The sequence below is a fragment of the Pteropus vampyrus genome, unplaced genomic scaffold, assembly GCF_000151845.1.
Source record: "Pteropus vampyrus isolate Shadow unplaced genomic scaffold, Pvam_2.0 Scaffold98, whole genome shotgun sequence".
Classification (NCBI taxonomy): Eukaryota; Metazoa; Chordata; class Mammalia; order Chiroptera; family Pteropodidae; genus Pteropus; species Pteropus vampyrus.
The window spans coordinates 5694508-5705408 of record NW_011888879.1 but is presented as its reverse complement, the minus strand read 5'-3'; the positions used below and the strand labels follow the sequence as shown (position 1 = coordinate 5705408).

Here is a 10901-nt window from a genome sequence, read left to right as displayed (position 1 = left end):
TTATGACAAAACTCCCTCTGGCAGTCTCATGAAGAGCTTTTCCCTACCGTCATTATCCCGCTGTGTTCCGATAGTACAGACAATCAGAGATGGTGACAGCTCAGAAGACTCACACTGCCATCAGGGCCACTGACCACTCGCTTTCCAAGGTGTCTGTCAGTCCCAGAAAAACCCTTTCCTGCTTTGTCCCCTTCTCTCCCGCAGTGGCCAGTCACTGTTGGAAGAGCCTTCTAGTAACGCGCAGTAGAAAGAAGTCCAGGTGCCTGCTTGTGTGCTGCCGCTGGGCAGGGTACCCTCTCTGGGCACGGGCTCTGGAGTGCCCTCTAAACAATTATTTTTTGTCCTAATGAAAAACTTCCTGGCTTCTAGTATTGCTGCTCTCATTGGGGTCGCTCTGATTTAATCTAAATCCAGTAGGTAACAGGGCAGATAACAGACGGTTTTCTACCCTTTCCTCACGTCCTTTTTGCCCTCCCCCTCCCACTCCCCCTATTTCTTTTAGCGTAGGAAGAAGACACACACTTCTGTCCCCCATACCACACCCGATTCTTTTTTGGCACCTGGTGACCAGCAGGGAAAACTCATCAACTTCAAAGGGTTGTTTCTCCCGCCACCTCCGGAGCTGGAGAAATTATTTCATGCTAACTTTATCCATGGGATTTGAGAAAGGGAGAGTGCGCTCCCAATCACAAACAGGAAAGCCTGACATCACGGAGTGGCGGACTGGCGTGGGGAGGAGTCTGCGGCGCCCTCGCTGGCTGCTCGCTCGCTGCGCTCCCTTTGTGGCCGGAGTCGCGCGCACCGGCGGAGGCGACGGGGACGACGGGCAGCGCCGCGCGTGTCTGTGCTCCGAGCGCAGCCGCCGCGCGGGCCGGGGGCCGGTGGGGGCTCCCGGCGGAGCCGCGCCGGGACCGCGTCGGCCTGGGAGCTGGGCGCATCATGCCGCGTCCCCGTACCGAAGGGAAAACTGAGAATGAAATTGCTTTGGCAAGCTAAAATGGTAACGAGAACTCTCTGCCTTCTCCCGAGGCTTCTCTGGTGGGGAATCTTCTCCCGCTTTCTCTGGGCGTGTTTTGGACTCACTCGGAGTGAACGGAGCAATCCGATCCCATACTTGTGAGCTTAAAGCTTTCTACTTTGCTTTGTATGCCTTCCTCGCTGCGTGTCTTCTCCCTTTACAAAGATACCTACTCTCTCAGCACTTGCTTTTGGTGTGTCTGGGGCAGATGTATGTCAAGAAGGAACTTTTAAGGAAAAAGAACTGTTAGACCGGGCGAACCGCGGAGCGCTTCGGTGTCCCAGGGGCTCCGACACAAAGTTTAGCCGGGGACATGGAAACCCAGGGAGTCGATGCACACGTCCTGCTCGAAGCTGCGTGCCGATGCGTTGCTTTCCCCGCACTTGCCAGATTATTTTATGGAAATAAAAAACTTTCCACCCCCCGCTAACTTTTTGGGTCTCCAAACAATAAGTGGAGAAAAAAGACACGGGGAGCGTTCAACTTCCAAAGGCGTGAAGACTCTTGGCATTTTAAATGCTTGTTTGGGTCTGAGTTTAAAATGTAGTTTGCTGAAATAACTGAGCCACTTATTAAAAAAAAAAAAAAAAAACTACAAACTTTTTAAACCAATGAATTATTTTTGCTTTTCACCCAAGGAGGAAAAGTTAATCAGGACTAAACCACAGTTTCTTTACGAAGTGAAAAAAGACTGAAACAAAACAAAACAAAACAAAACTCTATTTAAAGATATATGTGAGCAAGTCTAGGAAAAATAACTAAATGGAAAAGTCCGGGGATCCTGATACCACAGGAAAGGGCTGGGGGCCAAGAAAATCTCAGCATTCTCTTTATCACAGTGTGTCTTGTATTGCTCTGATTGTAATATTTACTCTGAACAGCCCATCTTGTGCCCTGAGTGCTGGGGTAAGCAGCAAAGCAGCTGGGATAGATTGTGGTTAGCAGAGAGGGGGAAAAAAAAATACTCTTTTTCTTTCTTTTTATCCCATCCTCTCTGGCAGAGCTCGATTCAGGACTGGGGTGAAGAGGTAGAGGAAGGAGCTGTTTACCATGTCACACTGAAAAGAGTCCAGATTCAACAGGCTGCCAATAAAGGAGCGAGATGGCTAGGGGTGAGTAACGCTGGAGAGACTGTGAACTTTGGAGCTGCAGTGTCTCTTGTTCTGTGAATATCATTATTTAGCAGAGACAGGCTTTTTTTTTTTTTTTTTTTCCCCTCTTCTCTTTTGGCCTTAAAAAGGAAACTGCCAATGACCCACTATCTGCACTAGCTGTCCAGGTCTGTTTTTGTACTTAATGTTTCTAAAAGCATCTTCCTTAGGCTCGTCAATAATTCAGAACCTCTTAGAAACATCTTGAGGTATCTGGCAAATAGAGCGAGGATGGAGGGGCAGAAGGTGACACAGAGTAGCAGGACCAGAAAGCATCACTCCGATAGACGAGCCATAAGCAGTTTTACCCAGATGGCACCATCTTCTCTCCTGGTTCTCCCCTCTGATGCTGACAGCCTCTCCTACACGCCCGTCCTTTTATAAAGTACCCAGAATGCTCAGGGGACAGACCATTCCAAACCTGCTTTCTGTGAGGGGTGGCAGATCTCCCATTTTACCTCCGTTTCTACAGCCCGTGAGGAGGCAAATGCGTGCGCAGAGCAAATGCCTGCGCGGCTTCATGCGTTGAGCGCACAGAATGCTGGGCGTTTGGAGAAGCACTACCTCCACTGAGATTCTTACATACTGGGTGGGAGCATGTGAAGATATTTGTTATCACCTCATGGATTCTCCAGCCCATCCCAAATAAAAAGGACACGAGAGATGGAAAGCTTGGCGGCAGGATGATTACTGGAGCGAACGTCGACATGTGGAAGAACGAAGGAATTTTTGATCTCGAGATAGAAGTGCTCCTCAGAGAGAGAACAGTGAGAGGTGACATGAAAAGCCTGAGAAAGAAAATAGGCTGAATAGAGGGGATGAGCGTGGTTTCCTCGGACCTTATTGTAGCCACACTCTGGCTTCATAGGTGATGGGCTTGAGAGCAATGAGGCTTATGCGCTTGCATCCATCTTTACTGGCTTTGGGTTTCAGAAAATTCAATGTGTTTTAAGCAATGTTCTAAAGCGGGGTATGAAGGAGGACAGGAAACAAAACTGCCCAGGGCTTCACAATAAGACTAGGGCAACATGTGACTCGTAACTCCCGGAATTTAAGGCAGGATGGCCAGCAGCAATGACTTCCTCTGCCACGGGTCTGCTGATCTGCTGACACAGGCCTTCATTGCATTGGGCTTTCCCAGCTGCTTTAACTCAGGTCTTCCCTGCTCTATACTTTGGGCCAAGGTTCCACCCACTAGGGCAGTAAACTGTTAGTAACATCTGCAGGTGTGGCCTCACCTGAAGTGTTCACCGAACAGGTAGATACCTTACGCAGAATATTTTAAAATTATAGGTGCATCATCAGTAGACCTGACAGGGAAAGAAGAACCAGAGTTCTGACAAGTCATCACTTTGTTTTCAGTGGTTGTGTATATGAATTTTATTTAAATGTGGCATTGATGTGGTTTGGCCTGTCTGGATATTTCAAAATGATTCAGAGGTTCTGAACCAGCTGCCCTCAAAGGGATCGTTGCATTTTTTTACACCATTTGCTCCTCTCTTTCTAACGAGACTGATATTGCTTGGGTGACAATATTAGTTTTTAGCCAAACGCTAATAGCAATGAATGAGTAAGTCATGGAAAAGTAGAGGGGTTAACTCTGTAGGCTCCAGACACAAAGTATGGTTCCTTTAGATGTTCACAGTTGTGTAGTAACTCTCACAGACTGGTCTGTTCACCGGACTCCACTTCTTCCCGCCTCCAATGTTCTCAAACTTATATAGAGCTCAGAGTTGGTTCCCTCAGATTTAGCAGTACAGCTGAAATTTTGGGAAGGAGGATAATGTAGAAAGATTACTTCTAGTTGATGCAGGAATCTGTTTCTTCCTTTCCATTTCAACAAAGTGTGATTTGCTGCTACCACCCCAGTCCTCAAAAGCAACTTCTTAGGAATTCTCCTTGTTTTTTTATCTTAGGTATTCTGTCATGAAGGTCTGTTTTTGTCCTTGGAAATTCCAGACTTAATTACATGTGACTCAACCCATCGAGCCATAGCAATTACAAAACCATTCTCTTCAGGACTCAGTGGTGTTTCCATATTTGTTTTCCTACATTTCAGTGACTCTTTCGAAATTCTTCACCCAGTTTTATAGTGAACTAGAGATTGAGGTGACAATGACCTTATGTTATCATGATTATCTTTTTTTCCATATGAGGGAACTAAAGCCCAGAGAGGTGAAATTGCTTGCCAGGGCCACATAGCTCGGAAGTGGTAGAGGCCAGATTCGAACCCAGATGCTTAATTCCTTGCTGTCGGGAGTCCTGGACCTTAAGGCTGTTTCCAGAGCAGAGAAAGAGAATGTTGGCTCGGAAGAGCAAGGATGCTTCTGGTGTACATTCCCTCTCCACACCGCACCTGGGGCCGGGCTTGAGCGATGCGCCTATCCTTTATTTATGTTTTGAATGATAACTTGAGCTACAAATTGGGATCTTTGTTGTGAAGATGTGTATCTTATCGATAAGCTCTTGTTTTGGATGCATAAAGTATGATGCACCAAACACATTTATGAGGTTATGTGACACGAGGGTGAGCGTGGCCCTCTTTACATGCCTGTAAGATTTACTCGAAAATCCTAAAACACTGAGTATAGTTTTGGCATTTTCTGGTACTCAGATCTCAAAACCTAATGAAGACTCATTTTGGGAAGAATAGCAGAATAATTACACAGCCTTAGGGCATTGGTTTTTGCTTGCTGAATTTTGCGTTCAGTTGATCTTTTGACGTAAACCCCCCTGTCTTTAGCTGTAAAATTTACAACCGAGTATGGCTCAGGCTGGGTTTACTTATACATGCAGTTTCGGCTTTGCTTATCGACAGTGAGGTTGTGTTGGACAACTTTGAGAAACCAAACATTATTGAAATACTGTACCAGCTTTTCCTTAATATCTTAGAGTGGGATAATTTTACTGGGCTATCGACCTCAAAGAAAAATGGCTCCGATTATGTCAGAATCATAAGAATCTCAGGATTGAAAGAGTCTTTAAAAAGTAATTTTATCCAGTTTTTCAATTAGCTTATAGAACGTCCAGAGATTTTTTTGGAAGGGCAAATGGTCAAACCTTATTGTTTTTCTTTGGTCCCAGCATTGTAGTTATACATTGACATGATACGTAAAAGTGATTTAAGAAAATATCGATATTCTCTGGAAGCAGAAAATGTAATATTTTAGGAAGAATGCCCACATGGTCAGAGGGAAAGGATCCAACTGTTAGGGAAGGGGCTGTGGTGTCAAGAGCCCATTCTGCTGTCTTTAGAATATGACAGATGCCGGGTCAAAAAAAAATGGATCAAACCTAAAATAAGTTCAAGGTGCGGGTATTTGTTTCACAGGCAGGATTGGAAGGGCTAGGTCAAGGGCAAGGTTTGTGGGGAGTGGAATGGTCAGTGAATAGTCACATGGCTTTTCTCAGTTCTACACTTCTGTGGTTATGTGGTCCTTGCGGTGGGGCCCCAGTGCCTCCCTTCCCCACGTCCCATGTTTTATCACACTGTCTCCCGCCTGGGCCCTCACTGGCTTGAGTTGTAATGCTTCATAGCTGGAAGCTGGTAAAGATAGTGAAATAGGACAGGAGCAATCAGAATATATTTAGAAATAAAAGGAACTGGAAATCTATTATGGAATTTCGGGTGACTTGTGGCCAGTTCGTGTGTTATGTAGGGGCGGTGGTAAGATAATCATTTGTCACATCTGGATTGAGAAGTTGATTCTCACTTGGATACGCTATTTGGATTGACTCTACCTGGTGTTTCGGTGGCTTTGAATGTATATTGCCTTCAGATGGCATATAATTCCTCAAGTTTTCAACTAACCTCACTTCTGGGAAGCTTCTCCGATCTTCCAAGTCTGGAGGTGGTCTCCCTTCCGCGTGTTCCTGAAACCTTCTCCATCTGTCTATCATGCACATACCTTGCTCTGTCGTAATTGCATGTTTATTTGTTTGAATCCCCACTAGACCGCCAGCTTGGTGAAGTGGGAATGGTGGCCATCTAGTTGGCAGAAACTCAATAAATGTTTGTCGAATGGATAGATCAAGCTTCATTCCTTTTTGGGAGACTAGTATTGTCTTGATAACCACGAATGTATCGTTGCTCCTAATTTAAAACCAAATCAACATGAAGCCGTTAGCTTATAAAGAAGAGTCGAGGAGCATGGGAGTGAGAAAAATCAATTAGGGTATGATTACAGCTGTCTTACATCTTTTCTGGAGCAAAGCAGGGCATCAACAAAGGTAGTGATTATTCATTTTTATAAAAAAAAAAAATCACGGCAGCGGAGTAACTAGAGAGTCTCCAACAGTTGGAGAGAGAAGGGCGACGCACGAGTTGAGGAGTGCTGGAGGGCATTGCGGTTGCGTGCGGTTGGGAAGCTCAGGAGCGGGGGTTTAGAACTGTCAGGAGATAAGCCCTGGAGGAGCCTTCGTTTGCGGTTGGTCATCCTGGTTTTCATCTCAGGAAAATTGGCCCTTGGGTTGCATTATTCTTGCCCACGAGAATGTTTCGTTTAGGCTTTAGAGAGTAAATCTCAAAAGTTAGTAGCCATCTGTAAATGAACCAACTGGTATTATTCATTTTGACCTTGGGGAGATGATTCTAAAATAATCCAATAATATAGTCGCCTACACTGGTCAAGAAAGTAGAGTAAATTTCATTTGCCTGAGCTAGTTGGGTCTGTTCACTTCTTTCACAACCTGTTGGGATCGGTGTAAGGAATGTTCAGCATGTTATCAAGAATATCCGTTTCAGTTCATCCATCCAGGGGACGCCCAGCAGAGTTCAGAATACATGTCCCCCCTCAGCAAACACAGAGCAGCATAAATGGAAGGGGCACGGTTGCCCCTTATACTTGATGTATGCATTCTCTTAACTCAGTATTATAAACATATTTCATTCTTATTTCCATGAAATTATGAAGAAAGAGTTTCTTAGAGTTTTAAATTTAAAAAGAAAAGGAGAGTAATAGGTAAATACTGTGCCTCTCTCCACTGATGCTTCGCTGGCGTTTGTCACTGCCCTGTCCTCCTTATTTTATCCTCTATTTCCTTTGTCCATGGCACTCATATCTTTTTATCCTTCCTCCTTCTAAATAATCATAATCTTATAGTAACCGTTTTACACATCTTATATTAAAACGTGCAATAATAAACTAAAATAAGTAAAACATCTAAATTTCTACCATGATATACATTTTATAGAAAAAAAATTATTTCTGTAAACTAAGCAAGAAGAGTATTGGTTAAATGGGGGAAGATACTAAATGTTGCTTCGTTCCACTAGCGAAGCTCAGCCGGTTACTGTTTGAGTTGTTGATGGCTGTGGGTTTCTCCACAGTTGAGTCGGAGTCTGGAGTTTTGGGCAGTTTCTGGGTCATTCGATAGTAAACACATCCGGTGTCAATTCCCTTCACTACTGTTGCATGTCGCTCTGTGTGATCCTGTAACCTGGCCTTCGATAGCATTCATTTAGTCATCAACAGCCTATTTTGTGCCAGACTCCATGCTAAATCTTGAGACTCCAAAGTAAAACTAAGCAGCCCTGCTCTTAAAGAACTTACAGTTAGTGAGGGAGACGGAAACCGAAACTAATTATAATATGTTGTGGTCAGTGCTATGTGAGCGACATGCTATGTGTTGGGGGAGCCCTGGGGGGCATGTAAATCACCTGGGAGTGGGGGTTGGGCACTCCAGGAAGGCTGCAAGGAAGAGGGGCTCTTTTACTGGAGAGCTGACAGATGAGTAGGAGTTAAATGAGGGTGTGTGGGGCACTGGTGCTGTCAGTCAGCACAGCATGGGGGAAAGCATGGAGGCGGGAGATGAGACCACTGTGTGAGGCTCAGCGTGGGGACGAGGGAATGATGCCTGGTGGGAAAATGGCAGGAAAGGAGGTTAGAGAGAGGCATGAGCCATGTTCCTGAGAACCTGGCATGCTCAGCTGAGGAGTTTGCTTCGTCTTGAATGCTAAGGCAGTCATCGTAGGGCTTTTAAGCAGAGTGGCACGGTCGGATTTGCATTTTAGAATGATGGCTGACAGCTGAGGGGTGGAAGTCCCCGAAAGGAGCCAGCCTGGGGTGTGGAGAGGGGGGAGGAGGCTAGAGTTGTAATGAAGTGAGGAAAGGGATGAGTGGACGTGGTGGACGCAGAACAAAGCGGGTAGAAGAGGCGAGCACAGTGGAGGAGAAAGAGGGATGGGGGCTGGTGGGGATGAGAGGAGTCCCGGCCCCCGGTTCAAGGAGCAGGTCAGAGCTTAGGCTTTCTCGGGTGAGCATCGTCCTCTTCTACTGGGCGAAGTGTCCTGCGGACTTCAAGTCGGCCTTCCTCCATATATACACTAGAAAATGCAAAAGCCTTTTTTCCTGTTAGGGGTCCTACAGACTAACCAGCCCCAAGCATGCCCAATGTGTCGGTGTGCAGAGACAAAATCTCAGTGTAGGCTCTCTGTGAACAAGGCAGCGAGCACGGCTTGTTTCTCAGCTTCCAGAAAACTTTGCAGAGGTGGTGGTTTCTTTCTTTCTTTCTTTTTCTTTCTTCTTTTTTAGTCTGTTTCCTGTAAACTAAACAAATTGAATCTGTAGGCCATGGAGAGAGAATAAATATGGAACCCACAAGACTATGATTACAGAGTTGCATTTTAGACAACAGCAGTTAAACTTATAATTGTGTTGTTAGGGACACAAGAAATGTTATGGTTAGGTGTCCTGGTTTTTTCCCCTCCCCCTACTCAAAGTCTTTAAATCCTGACTCTGTTTACCCTGGCTGCTGGCATCACTGTGGAGGCTCATTCTGATTGCTAACTCGTTTTATAAAAAAAAAAAAAAAATTGGTAAGATCTAATGCTCCCCTCATTTACTACTCCCACAATCTCAGCCTCTCTTTCTCTCTTACACACACACACACACACACACACGCACGCACACACATGCACACACGGCCTAAATTAAAACTTCACATTCTATTGGTGCATCTTTTTAATGTCACTCTCTGGCCTCTTCTATATAATTGATTAAAACCTGATCAATCTTCAGTTTAAAAAAGAATAGAAATAGAGAAAGGAAAGAGAGGAGGGAGGGAGGGAGGAGAGGAGGGAAGGAGAAGGGAGGAAAGACAACAACGTTAAGCAGAAGCTACGGACTTGGAGGAAGCTCAGCTAGTCTTGTGCAGAGAGAGCCATGGCCTTTGCCATCGGTCCTTTGGCTCGACATTGTAGAAACACCTGTGTCTTTTCACTAATGTGCTCATGCATTGAGTTCTGAAGACTGGAATTTCTGCCTGGCTTAGTTCCTCAGAGCCGTCTTCTTTATGTCATGCAGTGTTGACTTCTAAGGGCCATCCTGGTGGTGGTTGGGGTGGATGGTGTGTTGGTGGTTCTATTTATTTTTGCCCTCATAGACTCATTACCCTACATTTCCTCGCATTTAAATGCTCGTGCCATCTGCGGCCCATTCATTTGAATTCGTTTCCACACAGTTCATCTTATCCCATGTACACTCCCCCAGACGTTCTCTGTTTGTTTGCTCTTTTCAGCAAAGAATTGGGCAATTCAACTTTTTCCTTTATTTTGTTTCCTGCTGATTTAAATACGCATTTTCATCTTTTATGAAAGCGAAGCCAAGGCTGAGTCCTTCCAGTTTCATAATTCTAAAGATAATCCGAAGGCCAAAAACAAGTCTTTTCTGCTGAAAGTAAGATGTCTTTGGTCAGCCAAGGCATTCTGCAACCCTCTTGCTAGTAACTCTTTCCTACTGAGGTGCCATTTTCATGCCCATAACTTCTGTCACCGCTGGTGATGGAGCTACAATCTGTGGACAGTTTTTAACTAAAGAACATCAAATGGATATAGGTAAAAATAATTGAACGGGATTAGACATTGGCTAAAAATAAAATGCTTTATAGTCACGACTTTTCCAATTAAAACGAACACTTGAAATTGTTTATTGAGATAAGTGATACTCTTAAATAGAAAATTCAGGAAATTGGAACATTTGGTTAGTTTGTGAAGTATAGGGAAAAGATTTGCTGTTTTCTGTCCAAATGTGGACTCCTCCTAATTACACAACACAATGAGCATATCTCTTTTAAAAATGACTTAACCAAATCTTAGCAGGGCCCAGAGCCATCAAGGCCTGGCTGTAGGATGAGCTCATGATTCTTTCTCTTCACTTGGGGATTTTGCAGAAGCTGGAACCTCCTGGTCGCTCTTCCTTCTTCAGTGGGTATTTCCAGGAGGAGCCCGGTGGAGGGAGGGAACCTAGCGCAGTGGTCAGGAGCCTGTGCTTTGGAGCTGGACAGACAGGGATACAAAACTTGCCTCTGCCACTTGCGAGCTGTGTGGGCTTGAGCTATGAAGTTACTTAACCTCCCTGAGACTAAATTCCTCACCTGTAAAGGGAGGAAAATAGCCAGGCCTTCCTGACAGAATTACTGTGAGGAGCGAAGGTCTTATGTATGGAAGGTGCTTGGCACAGTGCCAAGGATATGGCAGGCCTCGCTCACAGTGTGATGGGGCTCTCATCAGGACCCCACCTTTGAACTCTGCTATGGGACCTTGTAGAGGCAGGGGTGCCTTTCTTCCATGGGCCCCTGAAGCTTGGGGTTGTATGTAAACCAGATAGCTTGATTACGAAAGTATTGGCAAGGCTCAAAGTCTTCTTCCTGACATCACTCTCTCATTTTGCACATCTGGAAGGAAGGGCCGTGGCAGAGTTTATTAATTCTTGTTTATTAGAAGTATCTGTTGT

At 45.1% G+C, this 10901-nt stretch overlaps 1 protein-coding gene across 3 annotated transcripts in view; it reads left to right on the top strand.

Moving 5' to 3' along the window:
- RGL1 (ral guanine nucleotide dissociation stimulator like 1) overlaps window positions 1-10901 on the top strand; it is a 216200-nt gene that overhangs the window by 103425 nt on the left and 101874 nt on the right. Inside the window, exons 1-2 of one of the 3 annotated variants that reach the window (XM_011364550.2) lie at window positions 755-1000; window positions 2020-2130. The exons of 1 other annotated variant lie outside the window; for it this stretch is intronic. In XM_011364550.2, the coding sequence (XP_011362852.1) occupies window positions 974-1000; window positions 2020-2130 (138 nt within the window). In that variant the 5' untranslated portion in view covers window positions 755-973. Of the gene's footprint in view, window positions 1-754; window positions 1001-2019; window positions 2131-10901 lie in introns of those variants that run through there. One more of the 3 variants, XM_011364549.2, reaches the window with a different exon arrangement.